Source organism: Letharia columbiana (assembly GCF_014066305.1).
Source record: "Letharia columbiana isolate WasteWater2 chromosome Unknown Sc0000026_s0, whole genome shotgun sequence".
Lineage (NCBI taxonomy): Eukaryota > Fungi > Ascomycota > Lecanoromycetes > Lecanorales > Parmeliaceae > Letharia > Letharia columbiana.
This window is the reverse complement of record NW_023501068.1, coordinates 124,939-148,645: the sequence shown is the minus strand read 5'-3', so window position 1 is coordinate 148,645 and position 23,707 is coordinate 124,939. Positions and strand designations below refer to the sequence as shown.

General features: G+C 50.4%; 10 protein-coding genes across 10 annotated transcripts; 3 read left to right on the top strand and 7 right to left on the bottom strand.

Annotated features, from left to right (window-relative positions):
• Positions 1–346: 346 nt before the first annotated feature.
• On the bottom strand, positions 347–869 carry HO173_007784 (uncharacterized protein; the record flags this gene model as incomplete). Its single annotated transcript, XM_037309684.1, has 2 exons — positions 347–614; positions 760–869. 2 exons carry the CDS (start codon positions 867–869, stop codon positions 347–349), a joined length of 378 nt encoding a protein of 125 aa, XP_037163361.1.
• Positions 870–2,308: 1,439 nt separating this feature from the next.
• On the bottom strand, positions 2,309–3,883 carry HO173_007783 (uncharacterized protein; the record flags this gene model as incomplete). Its single annotated transcript, XM_037309683.1, has 1 exon — positions 2,309–3,883. One exon carries the CDS (start codon positions 3,881–3,883, stop codon positions 2,309–2,311), a length of 1,575 nt encoding a protein of 524 aa, XP_037163360.1.
• A 1,621-nt stretch (positions 3,884–5,504) lies between these two features.
• Positions 5,505–6,376, bottom strand: HO173_007782 (uncharacterized protein; the record flags this gene model as incomplete). The annotated part of the gene is made up of 2 exons (XM_037309682.1): positions 5,505–5,797; positions 5,863–6,376. The coding sequence occupies 2 exons, from the start codon at positions 6,374–6,376 to the stop codon at positions 5,505–5,507; spliced, it is 807 nt and encodes a 268-aa protein (XP_037163359.1).
• Positions 6,377–11,218: 4,842 nt separating this feature from the next.
• On the bottom strand, positions 11,219–11,704 carry HO173_007781 (uncharacterized protein; the record flags this gene model as incomplete). The annotated part of the gene is made up of 1 exon (XM_037309681.1): positions 11,219–11,704. The coding sequence occupies one exon, from the start codon at positions 11,702–11,704 to the stop codon at positions 11,219–11,221; it is 486 nt and encodes a 161-aa protein (XP_037163358.1).
• An 86-nt stretch (positions 11,705–11,790) lies between these two features.
• On the bottom strand, positions 11,791–12,756 carry HO173_007780 (uncharacterized protein; the record flags this gene model as incomplete). Its single annotated transcript, XM_037309680.1, has 1 exon — positions 11,791–12,756. The coding sequence occupies one exon, from the start codon at positions 12,754–12,756 to the stop codon at positions 11,791–11,793; it is 966 nt and encodes a 321-aa protein (XP_037163357.1).
• Positions 12,757–13,987: 1,231 nt separating this feature from the next.
• HO173_007779 (uncharacterized protein) lies at positions 13,988–14,653 on the top strand (the record flags this gene model as incomplete). The annotated part of the gene is made up of 1 exon (XM_037309679.1): positions 13,988–14,653. The coding sequence occupies one exon, from the start codon at positions 13,988–13,990 to the stop codon at positions 14,651–14,653; it is 666 nt and encodes a 221-aa protein (XP_037163356.1).
• A 259-nt stretch (positions 14,654–14,912) lies between these two features.
• HO173_007778 (uncharacterized protein) lies at positions 14,913–15,808 on the bottom strand (the record flags this gene model as incomplete). The annotated part of the gene is made up of 4 exons (XM_037309678.1): positions 14,913–14,923; positions 14,978–15,260; positions 15,388–15,576; positions 15,656–15,808. The coding sequence occupies 4 exons, from the start codon at positions 15,806–15,808 to the stop codon at positions 14,913–14,915; spliced, it is 636 nt and encodes a 211-aa protein (XP_037163355.1).
• A 1,413-nt stretch (positions 15,809–17,221) lies between these two features.
• Positions 17,222–17,882, bottom strand: HO173_007777 (uncharacterized protein; the record flags this gene model as incomplete). The annotated part of the gene is made up of 3 exons (XM_037309677.1): positions 17,222–17,350; positions 17,412–17,798; positions 17,853–17,882. The coding sequence occupies 3 exons, from the start codon at positions 17,880–17,882 to the stop codon at positions 17,222–17,224; spliced, it is 546 nt and encodes a 181-aa protein (XP_037163354.1).
• Positions 17,883–20,228: 2,346 nt separating this feature from the next.
• HO173_007776 (uncharacterized protein) lies at positions 20,229–21,661 on the top strand (the record flags this gene model as incomplete). Its single annotated transcript, XM_037309676.1, has 5 exons — positions 20,229–20,411; positions 20,471–20,731; positions 20,787–21,007; positions 21,059–21,132; positions 21,195–21,661. The coding sequence occupies 5 exons, from the start codon at positions 20,229–20,231 to the stop codon at positions 21,659–21,661; spliced, it is 1,206 nt and encodes a 401-aa protein (XP_037163353.1).
• Positions 21,662–22,161: 500 nt separating this feature from the next.
• HO173_007775 (uncharacterized protein) lies at positions 22,162–23,036 on the top strand (the record flags this gene model as incomplete). Its single annotated transcript, XM_037309675.1, has 3 exons — positions 22,162–22,289; positions 22,383–22,492; positions 22,546–23,036. 3 exons carry the CDS (start codon positions 22,162–22,164, stop codon positions 23,034–23,036), a joined length of 729 nt encoding a protein of 242 aa, XP_037163352.1.
• Positions 23,037–23,707: the final 671 nt, after the last annotated feature.

Sequence of the window (23,707 nt, the reverse complement as noted above, 5' to 3'; positions counted from 1 at the left end):
GGGAACTACAGCACTTGCGCAACGCCAGACCAAAAAGCCCACCATCACGACATCAACGCATGCGACACCACTACGCTGGAACAATCTTGAACACCACGACGAAAAAACGCTACCATCAGCAAGGCACACGAGAGGGCTATTGATTGATCAGGTTCATAGATTCGTCTTCAGAGATTTCATCAACCATCTAGCCCTATCTATCCAAGATACATTACGCAACGCTTAACAGAAGCCCACCCCAAGCGACCGGCGACCCCAACTCCATGCCCCGAATACGCGTGCCCCATCGCTCGTGTCTCATACAATCGACTCAATCAGAGCCGCAAAGCGTACTCAAACGCCGCGGTCATTTTCCTCTCTCTCTCCGTAATGCTTGCGTGCGTGCGGGTACAATTTCAAGTTCAATGTGTGTGTGTGTGTGTGTGTGGGGGGCGATTCGGAGATAGATAAGGCGAGCCGGGAAGGTAGAGCTCTCATTGCTGCAAATTGTCCACGCTATCGGTGCTACCCTCGCCGACAGCTGGCCCATGCTGCTGACGCCTTGGTCGGCGGGAGCGCGGCGGCTGGAGCGGGTGGCGAGGTCCATTTGACGTTTGGTGTGTTGGTGCATCAGTCTGTATTGATTGGACGATCGAGTCAGCGGGTGCTTCGCTGGGGACTGGGGGGGTGATGGGGACGGTGGGCGTGAGCGCTTCGGAGACGGGGGGGCAACGAAGGGTGGGGCAGGAGGGGGGGAGGAGAGGGTGGATGGGAGCTTACCGTGAGTATGAGTTGACGGATTCCATGGGGTTGTCGAGGTCGTAGTGTGCGGCGAATGATTCTTGGGGAGTGGAGTCTGTGGCGAAGGTGGTTGGGATTGGGGAGGCCATTGTTTGGTGAGGGGATGGAGAATGGTGGTGTGGGAAGTGGTCTTGTTGAGTCGCTGATGGGTGGTTGAAAATTATGAGTATATCAGAAGACTGGGTGATGGGGTAGGTGTGGTGTGGCAGGCGGTGTTTGCTGGAAGGCAGAGTATACGAGTATTGAAGAGTTGTTTATAAAGGAAAAAGGTTGAAATGTAAAGTAAGGTAAGATACTTTTATCTCTCCACAAGCGGCCAGTCACGGAGAAAGGAGAAAAATGCAGGTCCCGCAAATCGCCTGATGGTAGCCTCCACCTGCCACCGCACAGGCCAGCTATGACGCGCTAACTGATGACATGATCTGCACAGCCGCCGCTGATCTGAGTCTAGCTCTGCCAAGATATGATGAATCAGCCATGATCACGAGCAGGATTGGCTGATGGAAAACGCCATTGCCGTCAGAGGGGGTCCAAGGGAATTTGGATAGGGCGAGGATCGTCCCAAATCGAAGATGAAATGCTAAGAGCAATGACGACGGGCCGCATGATTGGGATGCCAATGGATGGAAGATGATTGGTCGACACAGTCTGGGATTCGATGGTTGGGGGAGAATATGATGCCTCATACTCGGAAGCTAGAGTGGATGACACAAAGCTGCGTACGCCAGACCTTAACATGCAACATGTCTGATTTGTCATTTTTGCGGGGATTAATAGGTAGAGCACTTACTAGGTAGAAGGGGTCGAAGCAAGAATTGAGAAGCTAGCATCAGATCATTCTGTGCGAACCGAGCGCGTATTACATGAGCATAAGATTAGCGGAAAGGGATGAATACGAGTAGAGCACAGCATTCATTGCCACGGAGGGGTCAAGCAGTACCTAGTGTACTTGTAGCATCATCATACAAGAGATGAAAAGTACATATATTATTATAATTAGGAAGCTGCCCTTGGGTTGGAAGGAGGAAGGAACAAGCGTGGTCACTGCCATGCAAAATGACTGCTGCTAACCCATTAGCTTCTTTCTCTATTCATCTTGCCTCCTGCCTGTCATCGTAGAATTGCTTCCATTCACGATGGAAGAACAAGTCCACCGTCGCTACGACTGAATTGACTGCTCGGTTAATACGGCATGCTCATGTACTCGTACATGTGCTGCATATGACAAATAGGGCGCCCCTGTCTGACATATTACTCTCATGCGAACATTACCTTTTACTGGCTGTGCTCGTCTATTTCCTTCGCTTGGAGCGGAACCATTCATCTAACTACTTTACTATCCAGCACGCAATACATACACCGTCGAGAACAGTGCCTGCTTTCCTTCTTTCCTTCCTTCCTTCCTTCCTCCCCCCCCTTCTTCCTCCAACAATGCTCTCTGCGGTCACATAATAAATAATAATATCTCCCGCAACTGTCTCCAACGCAAGAGCTGACTACTAGTAAGTCTCTGCATCCCAATTGTCCATCATGACATCCGTGTCCCGCACAGCCCTGGTCTTCCCACCAGATCAAACGTCCTACCCTTCCCTTCCACAATCACGCTTACGCCTCGCCCCACTGCCGCCTTGAGTTGATCCTCTAACGAGACAACGAACGGCACGCCTTCGTATTGCTCCTCAATCTTGACTTTCCGAAGCCTCATCCCGTGACCGATCCACGATCTCACCCCTCTGACCTCCATCATCTTCAAACGCGGCCATGGTCCGGCAAGAAGCACAGGGAACACTGTAGATCCAAAGAGCCTATCCATCATCCGGACCGGATGAACACGAATACTCGTATCGAATTGACGTTCCTGTCGCGGTCCTTGCTCGAATCTGAATTCTTCCAAAGTTCCTGACACCGATTGGATGAAGGCGGACCATTCAGCCAGCAGAAAGCATTCGTTCATCCCCCGCAACAGGTCACATTCCTCAACATTCCTATCACCCACTTTGCGTAGGGTCAACGACTTCAATCCCGTGCAGCGACCGGTGAGATGCTTCAACAGGCCTCTCATAAGGCCCGGCCAAACGAAATCCGAATCCGCCGACCACCACTTCCTGTACTGCGGCAATATGGCTTTTGTATCCCCCTTGAAAGGCGACGGACGCGACCCTGGAACAGGCGCAAACACCGTGCCGTATGGGGCCTTGCCGCAGCACTGAACGTTGTCAAGAGTGAGGCTTACCAGTTTCGTTGGATCGATCGTCGACAGTATCGACACGGCTATAACTGGCTCCATTACGCCGAGTAGACGTACGGCAGAAGCATTGGGAAAGTACGGACCCTGTAATAGGGAAGGTCGTGGAGACACGGTACTCCAATGCTGCGAAAGGTCTGCCAGATCAAACTTCCTGACATTGTCGAGGTATCTCATTAGGTCCCAGAAAGCAGGCTTCGCGACGTCGTTGCTGAATCTTCGCCAATGGCCAGTTGGTGGCAAGAACGTCCAAATCAACACTTGGACGTACTTCCTGTACTCCGCCCGGTTCATCAGGGTCTTAATGAAAGTCTCCTGCCTCGATATCATATCCACCGGTATATTGATGCACCTTACACTATCCGAATGCTCTTCCCGAGGTCCATACAACGCCAAGTTTTTCCGCGGCTCGTACCCATAACAATCAACGAGACCTCGATTGTGCGTGCTGAGGTCCACATGCCGATAGATATGAGGGACGCTTGCTTCCATCGTAGCTTTCGACGCTAGGCAAAAGCGTAGCAGGTCATGGCGGTCACAGTGCTCGGCAACAGTGTATAATATATCTCCGGGAAGGTCTGAGAAGCAAATGGCAGCCGAGGTAGGACGAATTGGTGTGCTCTTTGCCGGCACAACTGTGAGCCCGGTTCCGGTGGGTGAGAGTCGTACAAAGAAATCTGTTATGTTCAGGTGTGCCTTCTCGAAAATGCGGCCCATTGTTTCACCCTCTTCGGATAGTGAGGTTTGATGTGCCTTTTTGGTAATCCGGGCGCCTCGAATGTGCGAGGGTGTTATGTCAAAGTCTGCTATGTCCAAACCCGCATCCTGGAAGTAGCGCATCATGTCTTCTTCCGTCATGACCGATGCTCGTGGCTGGGTAGTCAGTACCCCGGGGATAGATGATGGCTGCAGGCAGTAGTCGGCTGTGTCTAACCCAGCTTTCTCGATTCGTTCTAAAGGTACGCTTAATGGTGGCGTTCGCCTGCGATGGTGAGTTGTCGAGCGATGAAATTCATTAAGGATTGGCATCAGCCTAGCCTATCCGGACAGAGCAAAAAAAGAAAGTTGTGTCCTTTCGTATGGTGTTGAGCTAGTAGTGAGCTAGTAGTATCAAATAGGAAGTGTTGAGCCTCGTTTTTTACCTAAGTGAAGTCGTACAGCAGCCGGACGTGTCCTACCACATGATGCTTTCCGGCCGCGAATGAAGGAAAACGATGGTTCATGCCGCCCGTATGAAGATGACTACCCATGAAAGCTGTGCGTTTCCCTTCTCTCTCCATTCATCCCCACCTTCACCTCTTTCTTCCCTTTCCCTTTCCCTTTCCCTTTCCCTTTCCCTCCTCTCCCTCTCCCTCTCCCTCTCCCTCTCCCTCTCCCTCTCCCTCTCCCTCTCCCTCTCCCTCTCCCTCTCCCTCTCCCTCTCCCTCTCCCTTTCCCTTTCCCTTTCCCTTTCCCTCTCCCTCTCCCTTCCTCCCTCATCCCTCTCCCCCTTCAACTTCCCTCCCTTTTCCCTTTCCTTCCCTCCTTCTCTCGTTTAACCTTCAAAGGACCAACCATACGCGAAACCCTCGCCAGCTTTCCCCCACCACGTCGGATCCCTCCCGTCATACATAGCACCAGTGCAGGCTTTTGATCGTCCGAAAAAAAGCCATCGGACGCCGTTCGCCGGTGAGGAGACGAGGTGATGCTTCGGGGTGGCGGTTGTGGACTCGGGTCGGGAAGGGTCGGGCGTGGAGGTGGTGGTGACTGCTTTCTTGATGACTGACGGACTGAATGACTGACTGACTCGCGGCCGGATATGCTGGTGGGGGGGGGGGGTGGTGGTGGGGGGGGTGGTGGGGGGGGAGGGGGGAAAGGGGGGGGGGTTGGATCTGGGAGTCTGCGATGCGGGTGCGGAGGAGTGGGGTCTGGGCCCGGGGTCGGTTCGATATTACCGGTTTGGGATGGAGGAGGGTTGGGAGGTGGGGATTGGTGATCCGGGGGGAGAAGGGGGCCCATCTCAGCCTGTCTCGCTTTCCACTCTGATCCCACGTTCTTCTTCTCCTCGATCGCCCGTACCGGCAGCTGCGTGTGCGTCTGTGCAGACCCCGTCTCCTGCCTTGTCGCTGCAGCGGGGCGAACGTTGCCCTCCTACTACTCGTGAATGAATGAATGAATGAATGAATGAATGAATGAATGAATGAATGAATGAATGAATGAATGAATGAATGAATGAATGAATGAATGAATGAATCAATGAATGGAATGGGAGCTCGATGCATGGTTTACAAGTGAAATGCTAAATACAACCGAAACGAACGTAATCGTAATGGCAGTGCGCGAGAACTCGACAGATCAGGCAAAAGTGCTGATGGAAAGCACACGTAGTACGAACGGCAAGTACAAGGCACAAAACTTGTTGATAAGTATAAACGGAGAAGGGAAGAATCGTCAACACCGTGTCGCGTTCATAGGCAGCCTCTCGTCGATCTACAGCCTCTCATGCTTCGACCTTCCCACGGCCCCAGAAGTGCCTCTTAGCTACATCAGACAGCTCCCGCTTGCCGTGCTGGCGTGACGGAGCAGGGCACTGAGGACCCACACAACAGTCGATGACACCAGTGTTACACTGCCCGTAGCTATTCGCAGCGTTATCGTTAGGGTAGGTGTAGGCTGCACCTGCACAAGGTTCGAAAAAGGGGGCAGCAGGTCCGTTTGGAACGCCTTGTTCCGGATTGTAGCAAATCGGGCCGGGGCCTTGCTTAGCGCAGGTGTGGCCGTCGTTGAAGAGTGCTGATGGCGGAGAGTCAGTGTGCAAATATTGGGAAGAGAATGTGGGTGAGGAAGTGAAGACGTACCAATGTTGCAACCAGATACCGCGACACCTGAGCAGGAGCAAGAGATGGGAACAGAGAAGCCATCAACGTAGCTAATATCCACGTCCGGGACGTAGCTGGGAGAAGAATAGCTTGCTTCGATTTTGGAGCCCAAGGGGTCGTAGGTCTTGCCAATGGTGATGCGGCCGGCCCAATTGGATGGGAAGAGCACCCGGGTTGAAGAGGTGAGCACACCAGATCCAGGATTGCCGACTGGCGTTGGTGCTCCTGCATTGGAGCCATAGAAGATGGAAAGGGGGGCGCCGAAGGAGTTGACGACGTTGATGGTGAGATCTGATCCACCTGCGAACGCGGGTCTGGGTCCGACGTTAGGCGGCCTGGTGGCTAGAGGATCGAGTGCACCTCCAGAGGCAGTGCCGAGGACGACGGAAGTGGGTTCTGCTTGTGGGGCTCGAGCAACGATAGCCGGCTCTTCAGCGAAGGCTAGAGTCGCGAGAGCAAGGGCCCAAGCGGCGATGTAGGTTGACGTGAGCATATTGGCCGCTGAGGACTATAGATATTGAAGGTGCTAGTAGCGCTGTGGTGCAGACCAAGTTCAAATCCCTGTGAATAATATGTTGGAACTGAAAAGAATGATGGAGGATAAGGCAGATTGGAGGATGTTGAGGGGGTTCAACGAGGTATTTAAGCACTTTCCGGCTCCCATCTTCCTCTACATATACCGAGCATTTCCATGGCATCTCAGGGTTATCGACAATCCTAGTTGGTTCCCGTACGTTTTCTTTTAGAAGTATGGATGCACATGTTCTGGTATCTCTTGCTTATCGTGGCCATGTCGCCAGGTGTGGAGGACTGTGCACGGTAAAGGTTGGGAAGGATGAGGGGAAAATTGAAAATTAGCGAATGGGAGCTCGAAGAGAGGCCAAAGACCTCGAGAGCATCCTGTTGTGAGCCACACTCCCTCTGGAGATATTGTTCATGGCTGTGGCTGTTCTCAGGATGCAACCCGGAGATGTGGACACGGCGGATCAGGTGGCGACTTGGAAGATAAAGTACAAATTAGACTATAAAACAGTCTTCTGACCGGCCCTAGTCGCATGAGAATAGGCGTCCGCGGCTTGAGCCTGACACCCAAGCGGCAGTTACAGGGCCGTGAAGGGTCATTCAGGGACATGGCTCAGGGGTGATTCGAAGCGAACCACCAGCTGGAAGTTGTGTCAAGGAACTCGAGGCGCCGGCCTAGACTAGACTCTCACAGTCGTTCGCAATTCCCCATGTAAGGCCATGTTATGTGAGTGGAGAACAGCAATCGCAACGTTAGCACTAGAGATTGGGTGGCACATCAAAGAGCGTCAATACCAATTTCCGAGACAGTGGTCCAGTACCAATTCAATATTATGCTTTCCGAGGGCTTGTAAGTCTTGAGTCTTGCGAATTGGAGTAGGAAGCGATAGAGTACCGGCATGAGAGAGCAGTCTCTCGGATATAACATCTCCCAGTAAGCAAAGTGTTTTGCATACGCTCGTACTTGTGCTCATGTAGCTTATACAAAATGAGAGTCACTCTCACTCGACAGTGCCTTTTATCTGTTAAAAGTAGTGGTCACCGGCACCTGAACACTTTCTTCAGGACGTGACGTTGTAACCTGCCCCATTTGGACATTTCACCGGAGATGACCGGCGATCTCACGTTTAAAAGCCGGATTCGAGACTCCCCTGGTTCCTGGATTGTGGCAGATGGCTGCCGAAACGAAGTCTGAGGAAATCGTGGGGAATTGGCAGCACGCGTGGCTGCCCAAACATTCACAATGATTGCGCGGCCTGAAAGTCTGATTCCCTTTCGCTATCACTTTCCCTCGGTAATGCAGACTGTTTTCCTCAGCTCATTATGGTGAGTGCTGTGTCTTTGGCTTGTTTGGAAAAGCCTACTGAAGCATGAGCCTGAGCGTAACGACCGTATCGAAACTCGAGGCAGCTGCCGGATGACTACAAGGCTATATGGTACGGACTGAAAGGTTCGAGGCTCTGGGTCTGACTGAGGTGTGTCCGCTTTGGTGTGAACGCTGGGTAGAGAACGGTGTTGGAAAATCCTGGGGTAGTTGAAGTCCGAGCCCCGCCGAAGCCTTTGTTAGCTTCATGAATCATCAATCAGTGGGTCATAGATAGCAACACCTGTAAATTAGCCGAGACGTACATCGTAGACTTGACATGAAGAGTGTTCTTTTGCGGTCTTTGATGATATTCCTAGACCTGCAAGATGCAGGTAGGTGTGTTGTAGAATGTAGCAGAACGGAAATTGCGAGACGACCATGTCTGAGCTTCGCGCTCAGTTAGACGGGGACTAGGGTCAATCATCTCAAGCAGAAGCTAGGTACCATACCCTCTGACTGTGTTAGTACCATGTCTCCTCACATACGCGAGTGAGGAAGGAATGTCGTCGGCACCAACCATCTTCTTACCCCCAAAAGGCGCCACCATTAGCGGCCTCTAGGGCCCGCTTAAAACCACAGTTCCCCGTCTTTAGGGCATGTCAGCCCACGTAAAGGAATTTTGGTGGGCAATTTCCAGCGATATCCCTTCCTACAACTACCCTCATCGCCATTATCCCTTTCCTTGTGGCCGGAGGGCCACGCTAGTAGGGATCTTTGAACAGGGTCATTGATTGGCTGAGACGAACCGCTACTCAAGTTATACCGCCAATTGATGCATGTCTCACGAAAGAATAGTATAACTTAAGCAAAACTTTGGTAGGACCTCTAGGAGTGGGGTCATTAAGAAAAAAAGTTCGTCATCTGGAGCTCTATGATTGCACTCCCTGCACATCGCGCATCGGACGGCTGAACTGTGCCAGAAATACGTCGTGATACGACTTACTGACAGATCTCGGCGCGCGAGGCTTATTCAGGAGGGCGACATATTCTGCAACTTTGATCAACTTTAGGTATATATTTATATGATTGGTGGGTCAATAATCCATTGATGGCTACTTCCCAAATTTGGATAGCGCAAATCCTCTTCAAGGTTTTGATGCCAAGACGGCCGGACTAACTTTAATCCCCCCTACTAGCGTGGCCCTCCCGGCCATAAGGAAAGGGATATCTGGTTTACATATGCATCTTTTCAGCAGCCTAGACGGAGTAAACGATGGTCTGGTCCCTCTACTGCTGATTTTGCACTCCAGTAATCTTTAACGCTGGTACAAAAGAACAAAAGAAGTCCCTAACCTCAACCCTCGGAGACTGTGCACTTTTCTTGAATGATGCGAAAGGCAAAGACTGAAACAAGCTTGGCTCACAAGGCAGGCGAGAAGTCGTCGAATAATGAGGTCGAAGAGGTCGTGGAATGACTTATATCTGAGCATTTAGGCGATAGGGTATCATTGCCATGAGGACTGCTTCAAGAGATCAAGAGGTGAGGTGGGGTTACTAGTGGCGTGTTAGGTTGGGGCCGATGGTAAACATTGTATTCGAACACGAACGAGACTGTCCCAACAGACGAAGATCTAGCAGAAGCGAGCTGTGATGAGCTGTGATGACAACGGCGGATTGACTTGGCCACAGAACCAAAGACGACTGACGGACCTATGAGACTACTAGGATTCAGGAAATATTCTTCAGCTCAATGTGCTGATCCGTCGTTTCTGAGATTCCATTGCTCTCAGGCAAGAACGAAGATAACGGTCTCGAAGATGCCGCAGGCTTATGACCAAAGTTCTTTGGATTTGTGTATCACCACCGTACCACAACACCAATCTCTTTCAATGCCCGTCGTCGTCGTCCGCCTTCTCCTTCTCCTCCTCCAGATCTGTACATGAATTAGGCGTAGAGTTGGCAGTCGATGCATGTCATGACCGTCAGTCCTATTGGGTCTGGCGTTGGTGGGTAAATTGGTGTACCCAGAGGGGTTAGATGCTGGTGGAATGGTGAATTTGGCTGATTGGTGGATCGATCAAGGTCGTGTATAAATGCGCCAGCTTTACCTTGCACTTTAACAAATTCACTGGAGACTCGAAATGAGATGTTCGCTGCTTGACAATTTCTCTTAGCTGTATACATTGATGCAAATTACCTCTCGCACGCGTTCGAGAGGGAGCTCGCACACCCTATCATATCTTATCGTCGCCTCCCCGGGAAAGGTATTAAGTTTCGCTAACCTTTTCTTCTTTCAAGTTCAAGCATGCATATAATTGTTGGTGTCGCTTAACATTCGAAGCAACGAGAGAGGCGAGTACAGTATGTTTATGACTGCGACAACGACTGTGATGGCAAAGGGATTTACTGAATTGAATCATATGCAACGGGTCTGATGAGGACGTCGAGGTATCGACGTGGTCGCAATGACATATGAAAGTGGCGACGACAAGGGTTGCTTACAGCATGTCTGGGCCTGATTTATTCACGAATGCTTGATTCAATCATGATTCGCCGGTTGCTGAATGGCCCCGCTCTTCTGTCTACGAAGCAGCTGGCAGGTGCATTGATAAAGATTCAAACATTCATGTTCAAAAGCTACCATTGATTTATAAATAAACTGACTCCATAATCCCACCAGAGTCGTCCTGTCCTGCTAAATTCTCGCCCTCAACCGTCCCAACCACGACTTTACTAGCACCTCAACCTGCAAAGCATCTGAGAAGACTCTAGCGACGATTTGAGAATGGGATACGGCTGGCGGTTTGCCGTACAAAGGTTGGGAAATCTCGAGTACTTTGGCGAGACTGCGGCGACTTGTGAGATTGCTGATGGGGCCTTGACTTGTCAATCTGGGACGAGTGGGGTGTTTTATGGTATTCCGTCGATGCCTCAAGCATACCTGCCACCTACTGCTCCGTACGTGCTCTTTAGGCCAACGGTTCCATCAGGACTTTTTCCACTTACTTTGCTTGGTGGTGCCTGCTTAGATTGGAGGGAAGAGGACTGTTTGCTCCGCGGGATCGACATTTCTGGCGAAGACGAGTGGTGTTTGGGTTTTATCTTGCATGTCTTCAGACGCGTGTTTATAGTGCATGGACTAAGGGTGCGAACAGTGATTTTGGAAGGAGGATGTGGCAGTTCGGTTATGTCCATTCTTTCTCTTCTGGAAATGACTGAATAAGATACTCGAATATCTGGAGCTTGGCAAAGGAGGAACGATGAAAAAGCATCAGATTCCGATCATGACGCTGCATATATTTCTTGTTTGTCATTCCGATCCGGTTTCAAACGGCAAGAATCAATTGGGCTGATGCAAATCTGGTCTCAAGCGATAGGCTTCAACTGTATTGATGCAAACCGAGAATAGATTAACTGCACCCATTATTTCCAAATGCAGCCTGCCTACCGCTACCCCAGCTCCAAACCTTTGCCTCCCTTCTCCACATGTTCCCCCCCACCGCCACCTCAGCCATACCCCATACCCAAATGATCCGCTTCCCTCGCCCGCCTCTTCATCACAACCCTCACTCCATACCCAAACGCACTCCTCAAATCTCCTCTCCCATCCACGAGCGCCACCTCCCCAGTTCCCTGTCCATCATCCTCCTCCCACATTTGCACACCCCGAACCACCACCTTCTTCATCCCCGGCCACCGTCCTGCCCGCGCCAGTACCGGAAAAATCCTAGCCCCGAAAAGCGCATCCATGGGCCGCACGGGCGGCTGTACCCAGTCGGCCCGGCGCAGCAGGCGCTCGCCTTGCTCAAAGGTCAAGGACTGCAGGGTCGGTTTCACTGAGGCGAGGAAGATGGCCCATTCGGCGTAGATGTCGTTTTCTTTGCTGGAGCAGGCGGGGGTGAAGTCGAATTGGTCCCGCGCGCCTACTTTGCGCAGGTGCAGCGATGTGAGGGACGGGCATTTTCCGGCCAGAGCGCCGAGAAGGTTCTGCATGGGGCCGGGCGTGTTGAAGTACTCGCTTTCGTTCCCGAAGGAGGCGAGGTTGTTCCAGGGTTGGCGCGTTTGGCGGTGCGTTGGGATCAGAACGGGGATGGGGATGGGGATGGGGTGGAGATGGGGTCTGCAGGTCGGGTTTTGATCCGACGGACCTTTTTCGTGGGAACCTCACGGAGATCTTCATCCGTCTCGTCCGCCTCGTCGAGGGAGCCGGTCATTACGAGGTGGAACATTTCAAAGATACTCATGTCCTTGTAGTGTGTATCATATGGCTCGTCATCCATGTCAGAACCACCCGTGTCAGGATCATCCACTTCAGGGTCATCCATTTCAGGATCCTTGTCATCATGAGTGCTGGGTATTATCCCACTTTGTTGAAGGTTGTCGAGGTGTAGGTGCAGCAGATTCTGAGGATTCGTAAGCAGGATCGAGGCGGCGAGAGCGTACGGCATGACCCCGACCAGGCGGACCGAGGTCGCGGCGGGAAACAGGGTGGACGGGATGCTGTGGATGAGAGGCATGGCAAGATGTCTGGACAACCAGGCCAGGTCGAGGGTTTGGACACGGGTCAGGGACGCGAAGACCTTCCAGATCTCGTTGAAAGGGTTCTTTGGATCTAAAGCCACGCTTTTGTTGATCGCGAACGGATCGATTTTCAAATCTGTCCGTCGATTGCTGTCGAGAAGCAGTAATGTCCATGAGAAAGTTTGGACATACTCTGCCAGGCTCGGGTTCCTGATCAAAGCCGACAGGAAGGCTTCTTGCCTCTTCTGCATGTTAGGCGGAATATTGTTGCATTGCAGGCTATCAGATGGATCGTACCATGTGCTGGGTAGGCTTTGGTAACTGTTTGGAAAGACACACAGGACTTTGCCGCGATTGTGTATGCTGAGATCAGCATTTCGGAAGATGATGGGTCTGCAGATGTTGCTGTACTGTTTAGCCACTCCGCTGAGGGCAGCAACATCTTGCGTGTCGCAGTGCTCGATGACAATCAAGAGCAGCTCGTCGGGCAGGCTGATAAAGGAACCGCGTTCGCGATCATCCATGGCAGGCCTGACTTCTTCGATTCTCAGCTTATTGATAACTTTATGCTTTTGGTCGGTGGCTGCTTGAGACTTTTCCTATAGAACAGCTTCACGATGCGAGGTGGTGAAGTGTTGGATTGGTACATGAGTGGTACAATAGTTGTTCACAAAGAGTGCCGAGGTACTTTGAAAAAAGTGTTAAACAGTGTTATAAGTGGTACAATGTTGTTCACAAAGAGTGCCGAGGTACTTTGAAAAAAGTGTTAAACAGTGTTATAAGTAGGAAGAAGGCAAAGAAAACGAACATGTCCGAAGACTCAGTTCAATGCAGTAAATGAAATCATTCCAGTAAATCAGACTTCTAGCCGCAATTCCTTAGCGGCGATCAGAATGATGGCCTTTCTCGCTCGAGTGAGCTTAGCTTTCATCTGGCACATGACAGACCACAGCACATCAAAGAAAACGGCATCTGAAACTTGAGATTGAAGAGACAATAATTCTTATTGGCATCATTTATAGACCGTATGTTAAGTACGAACTGTAGGCATGACGTGTCGCTAGTCAGGAGAGATCAAAAAGCCAGTAGAGTGTGATGTGTGAGGCATTTTTCTTCAGCTCGAATACAGGCCACTGAAAGTCGGCCCAGAGATTACCTAGGTCAAAGCCAGCGAAGTGAATTTAAAGTTTTGGTGTTGCCAGGAACGGTGCTGACGTTCTCTAGAGAGCACTCTCTTTGTTGAGTAGGCTTTGTGTAGCCGTATCTAGAATTTTCTCTTGCATCTCTTTATTTTCCTTCGATGTACGAGGGGCGTACATCGCCCACAAAGGGATCACACGTCAGAGTACGAGTGAGAAGACCTTCAGCGGATGGATGAACACCCATGTAAGTGGCGTTTTGGTCCTGAGAAAGTTAGAGATCGAGAAAAACCCGTGGGAGCAGCGGGAGATGCGAGAGAACCCGGCGAAGATCCCCATACTTACCGTCTTGGAATCGTGGGGGTGAAGATCCCCAGAAGATTGTCTGGATGAGATGTAGTCGCTAAAGTATAAAGATTCTGAATTAGCGACGGGTCACGCGTTCCTACCCAGCGATGCGGCATATTTGGAAGCTGCCCTGCATAATCCGTAAGCTGAGATCTTGCGATTAGATTTCATAAAGCTGGTTCCACTCCCAGATGTCATTTGACGATCCATTGCAGAATGGTCGTTGTAGAAGACCAAGCAATGATCACAACTATTGCTAGCTCGCAAAATGCATCTTCTTAAAACTGCCTCCGTGTTGACCGTCTCAGCAATTTGGTCATGCATGGTCGTGTGCCCGGCCGCAGGTCTCTTTCATTCAAGACCCAACGGGGCATCAACTCAGAGTGACCACGGAAAGTCTACTAGGTCACTGATCAAGAATGACCTAGAAAAGGTTCTCCGAGCATCGGTGAGCCCGATTGGCTCCCTCGACGAGCGCGGCAAAGACCTAGGCTTAGCATTGGTCTCTTTCGAACCTGGAGGGTTGCTCGTGCCCATTCAAGCAGCAGCGGAGGTCCTTGAAGCATTCTACATCGGTATCGCCGTCAATGCTCACGGACCGTGGGCCAACAACGCTCCGCGAATCTGGATCAGAATGACAACTGGAACGATCGGGCTCCTCATGACTGCGACAGAAGGAACTACCATCCCCTGGGATTTCGTCACATGGTTTGCACGGCAGATGCTGAGATACACTGAGCGTGGTTATACTGGCCTGTATACTGCAAATTATGTCAATCCGATTGTGGGCAACGCTATTTGGGTCAGTTTGTATCAGTGCGCGATTGGACCACTCACAGATTCAGCCGGTGTCGGTGCTTCGGCAAAGGTAGCTTCTTGCCTGAATGCGAAGGCTCAGGCTTGGCTTCCCATGAAAGGAACACCCACGCGTTAGGATGATATGATTGATGAACTTTGCCCGGGAAAATGGACGGAATTCGATCTTCATAGAGGAGCAATTCAGGGTTTGGGAGGGCTGAGGGTCCGATGAAGACAGATTTCGACTATTGAATGCGCGCGCGCACATGAATGACAAGTTTGGCGGGACATACACCTATGGAACCCGGGAAATGATACTCGCAAGGAGGGTGAAATTGAGCAGATCTTGGTTCTTGCCTGCTATTGCTACCTTGTCCTATCATTCTTGCTCCTGTTCATACATAGCCTACATATTTGTCAGCACCTTGGTCTTCATATGAATTGGGATCTCTCGACATACCTTTCCTGGCCCCCTGAAAGAAGAACCTCACAATGAAAACCTGCAGCCCAGCCATGCAAACCATCAACCCGCTTTCCACCACGCTGAAATTAAATATCCTGCTCTCTGTGCTCTTGACGGTGCTGAAGTTGCGGTTCTCACGAGTCCGGAAGTATTTCTGGTTGCGGTTGATGGTGGAGAGATCGCGCGAGACTTTCATGATGGACTCCTCGAGAGCGGAGGTTTGTTCAGGGGAAGTGCCTCGTTTTGAGGGTAGGAGGGCGGAGGGAGTTTCGTTTTCAACCTGCAAATGGGGAGAAGTGTCAGCGTGCGGTCAAACATGTATTTGGTGTTGAGACATTGTAGAATAGTTCATCAAGCTGGCCGAGCTGAAAGCGAGCGTCTAGCAATTGGAAAAGGGACCAACGTACGGCAATTTCGAAGTCCACCATTTTCTCAGCGAACGTACTCATTTCATTATTGAAGCAAAAGCTGTATTCTCCTGTCGCTTTGGCCGTGAATACAGAGTCCAGCTGCCTCTCCTTGGAGTTCTCCATGATGACTTTCCCATCGGGACCCATGACGCTGTAGTCGACATCGAAGGAACCGCCAGATTGGACCTGCACAAAGGTGATGATTTCAGCTCCGCGGGCACCGAGACATAGCAAATGCTCTGTGAGGAAGGATGGATCGACTCACCGCGAAGTAAAAGGCAATCTTTGCCCCTTGTTGTTCTACGTTTGAAAAAAAGCAGGCCTTTTCGTTGGCTACAAGCTTATAAGTCAGAGCTGTGGCAGAGACATGAGAAAGGAAGCAAGCCAAAAGGGCCGTGAATGCAAGGTACATTCGCATCCTGCTCGGTAGACAGAGAGCGTGAACTTATCGCTCTCCTGATGGCTCGAACGAAGTGTCCGCAAATCTTCGCGCCGCAACGTCGCGGGTATGAAAGCTTGGCAGGCTTGGCAGACTTGTGCCCTCGAGGCCGGAACTCGCACGAGCGTCTACATTTAAGCAAACCAACTCAAATGCCTGCCTTTTTACCACTTAAGTCGACATGACTGAGCAAAATTCTTGTGATCCTCTTCTGTTCTCCCGTGAAATGGTCAAAAGTCCAACTCTTTCGAGCGGATGTTCTTGTCTCACATGTGTCTGAAGACTTCATGGATACCTATCTCATGCAGTTGTTCGCACATACTTGCACAATATCGTAAGTCTCTCCAATCCGATCGTGGTTTCCTTGGTAACCAGCTACAGTCAAATTTTGAGTATCTTGCCTGCCGAATACAGAGATTTACAGCGCTGCTTTTGGAGGCCAGTCCAGGATCTCAATTGTGAGAATTGGGCAGTGCTGATACCATCGGCGATCCAAAAACCTGTCACAGCGTCCGATGAAGCTGGTACTATAAAGGAAACAAAAAACATATCCGATTAGAGCCCTCTATCCCGAACTCTGCTTTGTATTACGCCTCGGACAGGTACAAATGAAAAGGCATCTTCCTCTTTTACCCCCAAGGATTTGTGATTTCAATTATTGCGAATCCATTCTATACCCATTACTGAATTCGCAATAAGACCGGCACTTCCACTTGCGAAGTTCTCGAAGCTAAGAGCATCTAGCAAAAGTCATGCATAGAGGGCGAAAGCCCTCAATGGAATTGTAAAAATCCTACAGTTGCCAGAAAATAGTGGCGATTTACACGAACTTTTCCTAAGATCCGTCATTCTGTTTGCAAGGGAGAAATTGTAGGAGTCGTACAATTCAGGCGCGGTGCCAGTAAAAAGTGACAATGTTCATAAATATTCCCCAAAATCTATTTCTGTTTGAGATCCTTTGACAGGAAGAGTCGATTTGTTTTGATCGATATCCACAAAAACATGCGCAAAGGAAATTCTCTCTATGCATGATTATTGCTACATTACCTTACAATCCACGTCGCCGTAAGTCACACGTCATTGCTCCTCGACATGCCAGATCAAGACTGGGAATATGGCCCTTTTCGCCATCATTCCGCCTACGGGGGAAATGTCCTGTAGCATCTAAACGTAGGGTATGTTCCATAAAGTACCATCATCAATTCATGAATGGCATGTCTGCACTTCATAGAAATCCAAACCTAACGCCTCGGAGACCACCTACAAAATGACCTCCGGGATTTAGACCACTTATTGACTCCCTAACAGGGAGCAGCGTTTGCTTGATATGCTGTCTAACACTACATTCTGTCCAGTCTCGATAGAGTGCTTTCACATGGAGACCTCTTTGCTCTACGCAGAAAATCCCCGTGCTCTTGCACTAACATAGTTCTTCCGAAACTCGTTCACTTCCGTTTCGCCACTGCGGTTCAATGCAGCCCATTTGGGCTGTGTCTGGAAAAGACGCATGGCATTGATGTACTAAGGATGTCAGTATTAGCTCAAAGGGGTAGGTTGTCTAGGCAGGGCAGTCATCACTTACATTCTCTTCATCCACAGTGAATCGATGGTAGATGCCGGCCGGCAAGATGAGCAAGTCGCCCGGCTCCGCTCTAATCCGAACCCACCTGTCCTCTGCATCACGAACGTCGAAATACCCAGTTCCCTTTAAGATGTATCGAATCTCTTCATCTTCGTGTAAATGTTCATCGTAGAACATCTTGATCTTGTCCTCGTAGACTGAGCCCATGGCACTAGGCGAAACAGTGATTTCGTCCCGGTTGGCGTAGGCGCGAGCTTTGGCGAGGTCCTCGACTTGGGCCGCGGATGAGGGCGAGGACGGCGGGAAGGCGTAATGGAGCACTCCAAGTGAAGAAAGATGGGTCGGTGAAAGCTCCACACCAGAGTCGTGTGGGAGGCGGCAATCGCCCTTACTTGTCAGTCTCGTATGGGAGCAGCGGGACGAGGAGTCTCCAGGACTTACAGGCTTATCGTCGTGGTAGAAGACCCTCATAATGGTAATCAATTCTTCGAGGATGTTCTTCTTAGGTGTCTGTCTGCGAGTCTGGGAAGATTCTTGAAGGTCTTGAAGGCTTTGGCCAAGTTATACAAACAGGTAAGGAAGATACGCAACCAAACATGAAATGCAGGAAAGAAGTGACATGCGTCTTCAGGTAGTGCTGCGAGGTTTTCATGCAAGGAAGCGTAGAGGCCGCCACGTATGAGCAGACGGAGAATTGAAAACGAGGATCATTTGCACTTAGTGGTAAATACGTATTCACAATCTGTACGGAGTTTCCTGCCCTGAGCCCTCTTTTCGAAAAGGGTGTGCTATTGCTTGTCCATACCATATACATTCAACAAAGCTATAATCCACAGTGGATGATCCTGTGAGCCTATTCACACATCAAATCGCCTACAACATTCACTACTATATCTGAGAGAGCGGTGAAGAACCAAAAAAGGGCTGACTGAACACACCCGTAGTTCGGTTCCAAATCGATGATTAAGGTAGATGAGGCAAAAGTCCGCCTTGCTGCAAGTGCTTTTCTTATGGATGATGACCTAGGCTTTGACGCGCAGACGGGAATGCAATGTGCATCACACGTTTGCAGTGGCGCCCTGCATGTAAGAAACCCTACGAATCGGATGCTACTTTATTCGACTTCGTTCTAACATCACATGGGCTAATCCAATTTCGAGACTTGAAAGAGGGCGGGCGTGCTGCGAGACAGTGATTGTGCGGCTTTACGCAGTTGATAGAGGGATTTCATTATGCAAGCGAAAGGGAATCGGTGTGATGGGGTGGAGGAAAAGATGTATTGGACTTGCCGTCCGACTAAGAGAGACACGGAACGTTCAGCAACTCTAAAATCCTGGTTAGGGTTTCCCCTGTCTGCGTAGGGCTGGCCCATGGAGAAGCCGAACTTCGACGTCACCAGTGCCCCAAAAATCAAAAGTCGACCTCTTGCAACAAAGACCTCAACCCCCAGCAATGCTCCAAACTCGAAGGTACTCTCGACATGGCTGCGCAATAGGATAAACAGTCAGTTCCGAGTTTTAGGTTATCAAGATCAGTGGTGCTGGTGCAGTAATCTCCCATACTGCAGCCCTTGATTCTAGTGGTTGCTGAATGCCAATATTTACCAGGGGCACCGGTGATGTGGACGAGGGGACAAAGCGCGGTTCTTCAACGGTGAGGTTGCTAGCTCGTATCTGCAAGTTAGCGTTGCATGTCAGTATTGCCGCCCGGGAGGGTAGCGGGTGGTTTCTGATTTGCTGATCTGCTATTGCCTCAGCATCTCATCCGCTAACTTCGTCTGTCCGCCAATAATTGTAGAAACTTACTTAAGAGTGTTATTCCAAAAGATCACCATACCGGCGCAACTACCCGTCTCCCGTCTCCCCGTCAGACGCACCGCTGTGGGTGAAAGAGGTGCTTAGTGGGCCCTTTTCTTGACCCGCGTGACCTTATTATTATGCACGGGCCCGATCATTCACAACAGACGCATGAAGCGGAGATTTGTAATGCACCTTCGATTTTCAAACCAGAGAATTCTCCGAAGGGTGCGGCTGACATGCCTGGCTCCGACGACCATACCCAGTTTTTGGAGCCGTCGCTAGTCAATACGGTAGAATGGAAGCCTGCATATGGCCACAAAGCCTTCCCGGCAATGAGATATGCTCACATACATTTTTTTCGAATGTGTGCTCCTAGCTGCTCGAATCCCAACGTCTCATCCCTTCAGAAGCAGATCGGCAAGCTATCAAATGTTGCGCTAATGCAACTCATCATTAGATCTTTGGACGAATCGATCAAATCATGATATACCGGCCTTACCCATACTATGCGTTGTCCTCCTTTCTTTCGCCACCCTTCATGAAAAAGTATCAGGAATCATGGTCCAAGTCTGCGAGTTTCAGTCAATGGGAAGCGGGAAGTTTTCGAATGCCTTTCGAATTCGATAGTAAGCCTTCTGAGCAACTCGATCATTGAGATACTCTACGGCCGAAAAGTTCACGTAGTGGCGCAAAAGATACACTGGGGTGGACTGCTTTGCTTTCATGTTCTACTCTCCCAAACGAAACTAGCACCGGATATGTGGTGTCTGGTGTGTTTTGTCCTGCCATCTGGTAGCAATGCACTATTCCCGGCGATCTTATCCCTGTTGGGATCAGTATCCTTTCCTTTGGCTTTATTGACAAGAGGCTCGGAGAATCAGTCACGAGCTGCGTGGCCTTGGTCTCGCAAAAGCTCAGTTTTTAAAGGGTTTAGGAAAACCGCTACAAATTCAGAGAATATATTGATACACCTCTTTCCTCCAGACCAAGATCAAGGCACGCAAACTCGAAAGTGAATATGGAGTTCACCACTCCAGTGTATGTGGGTGTCAACCTCGACGCCAACGATGGACCTCAAATGAATGCTGTTGCCATCATATTCATAATATTGTCCTTTACCACCCTCGTTCTTCGTTTGTTCTCCCGTCTACATACCAAAGTATCCATTGGCATGGACGACGAACTCATAGTGGTAGCTGCGGTGGGACCACACAAAAGCAGATCTACTCCGTGCAGTGGACGCTGACAACTCTGCTCTAGGTCCTTTCCTGGGGCTACACCGCGACAGTGATATTCGAGGTTGAGCATAACTATTATGGCCAGCACATCGGCAAATCTGATACGCACCATCTCGAGGAATTCAACAAAGGACTATATGGTCTGGCTATTGTCTATCCTCTTGCTCTTACCTTCAGTAAACTATCGCTTCTGGCGCTATATTGGCGTATCTTTCGAGTGACAAATGCGAGACGCCCTTTGCAGATAGTTGCAGCACTTAACATAGGATGGATGATAGCTGCAGTAAGTAACACAAGCTGTTCCTCTCTCGAAAATCGGCCACTGACCAAAATTTTAGTTCATCGTTGGCATATTCAGCTGTACACCTATTCGAGGCTTCTGGGACGCAACGATCAAAAGCCGGTGCATCCAGTACCCTCAATTCTTCACTTCGAACGAGTCTTTCACAATCATTTTAGACCTGGTGGTTCTGCTCATGCCCGTGTACTTCATTTCCCACCTTCAGCGGTCTGTTTCACAAAGAATTTCCATTAGCAGTACATTTCTTCTAGGTCTTGTGTGAGTAAGCTCTGAGTGACAGATACAGGCAATTGCTGATCGCCTTGGCAGTGTAACGGTGGTCTCAGCTGTACGGTTGTGGCAACTCGTTCTCGCCCAAAGAAAGCCTGGCTTCGATCCAACTTGTGAGAACGACCTTCGTGGAAAATCTTCTGAAGAACTCTCAGCTGACTCATTTTGCGTTTAGTCAACGAAACTCCTGCTGCATTATGGGCCATCGTCGAGCTTAACCTTTGGATTATCGTTGCCTCAATACCCGCCCTGCGACCTCTCATAACCAAGACACTTCAAGACCGGCGTGAGCGTAACAGTGCCTCCGGTTCAAAATCGTACACATATGGTTCAGGGTCATTGAAAGGCCTCAAAGCCCTTCTCTGGCCTTCGCAAGGCCGTCCTTCTACGCTATCACGATCAAACGGCCGCTTACCACTAGATGGCGAAGAGACGAGAGGGGCGGTCGGGGCTGAATCGTCGCGCTCTGTTGAGGACTACAACGTTCAAGTCTCTGCACCAGTCCCCAGAGAGGCGACATGGACGCCACTTGGCGTTGCTGAGGTTGGACTAGACGATGTCCAGTTACAGGAACTGGGTGGCATCCGCGTGGATCGAGAGGTAAAGGTCTCGCAACCCGAGAATGCGTACCACCGAATCTGAGATGCGCTACCAAACGCTCCATCCAACCGCACACTAAGAAATAGTACTTTAGATGCAACACAAGAATTAAATGAAGGTCCTCATCACGGTGGCTAATCTGAGAGATGAGTGTTAAATCGCTCAGGAGACGTTTCCAATAAGAAAGCGAAGCGCGTGTGTATCCCAGCGACAATAGTTGTAAGCATCTAACGACAACGAAGCTGTATCAGAGCAATTTGTTTGCTCTTACTGGAAGAGGACCAGCAGCGAACGTAGAACTGAGACACATTTGTACTAGACAGAGGCCGGTAAGGGCCCGTTCGTATAGTCTGATTTCGATCGGTACGGGCTCGGTAACTGTGAACTTGCTCTGTAACCAATTCTTTTGCATCATCACCTGACCACGAGTAGTTGCAGATATCTTTACTAAGCAAACCTCTCGCTTAAAAGTCCGCTTTTCTGGGAGGACGGGAGACTTCATTCCCACAAGCGCTCTCGAAAGGTACCCTTGTTCTGAAACCATGGCGTTGGATCAAGGCAACGGTTCTTTTACTGGGCAAACGGAAAGCCACGCATTCGCTGGCTTCTTATTTGATGTGGATGGTACCATCATAAACACCACAGATGCCGTTACCAAGCATTGGCAAAGGTCAGTGAATAGCCTCTTCTCCCTCGCTCACGGGAAGGTCATTGAACATGGCTTGCGCTTTGTTCAATTACCAAGACTTACCGCGTAGCGCAGAATTGGTGCCGAATTGGGAGTGGATCCCGATGTCATTCTTCGCAATTCGCGAGGCCGCCGCTCCATCGATACGCTGCGACTGTATGATCCCTCTAAAGCAACTTGGGAATGTCAGTCAGTCTCCCCGGACTACCCCAACGCCATATTGATATCTACGCAACAGACGTTCGTCACATCGAGAGCCTGATCCCGAAATTGTACGGTTCCGGCGTGACCGAGATCCGGGGCGCCCGACCCCTACTGGAATCTATGGGGGAAGCGAACGCGCCGTGGGCCCTTGTCACTTCCTGCACTCGTACGTTGTTGTCCGGCTGGCTTGATCTCCTGGCGCTTCCCCCTCCTCCGGCGTCCGTTGCTGCAGAAGACGTCGCAGCCGGCAAGCCGGACCCTGCTTGCTACAACCTCGGTCGGGAGCGCATTGGCTTGGGAGAGCGGGCACGCGTGCTCGTTGCTGAGGATGCTCCCGCCGGCGTGAAAGCAGGCAAGGCGGCTGGGTGTATGGTCTTGGGTCTCGCGACTACGCATGGTGTGGACCAATTGAGAGACGCGGGGGCTGACTGGATAATTGAAGATTTGACTTGTGTGAAAGTAGCTGGCAAGGGAGACGATGGGTGGAAGATCTCGATAGAGAAGATGTGGGTGCAAAACGAATGACGCTAATGAAGGGTGATGCAACGGTCGAGGAGGTAAAATGCTGCTTTAACTACGCGGCAGGTTGAGATCTTGGACGAAGAGAGCTTCAGTTCAGATCAATCGTCCTGTCACACCTCGCTGATACAATGTGCATATACCATGATAGCCCCGTGAAGACCAGAGTAATGATAGCAGCAAATGGCGTAAGTCAGCTTGCGTAATGAGTATCATTGGCTACAGCCTTCAAGCAAAGTATTCTTATGCCTTGTCCGTACTGTACCATGCTGTATCATGAAAGCAAGCTAGGGTCCCCATGGAGACCAAGAAGCTGCCTTGAAGGATACGAGTAGTCCCAACCCAATCTTCGTCGCGTATTCCTGACATTAACAACATCCTACGCACTGACGAGCTGTTTTGCTGGAGGACAGGGAAAACGTAGAATGTTATGACAAAACGATGAGGTAGCAGTTCGTAAGGGGGTGTAGTTGCCTCAGTCCCTCAGAGCGTGAAATAACTCATTCTTCGCTGGCTAAGCCCCTTCAGGGTTACTCTAGCCCCTTTGCTTACTACGGCTAATCGGGACCTTCAGGTAGCACCAAACTCCGCCCGAGAATCACTCACAATGACGCAGGTATGCAGAAGCAGGGGCCTGGCGTTAATTCTTCCGTCAAGACTACTGTCGTCTTCTCCAT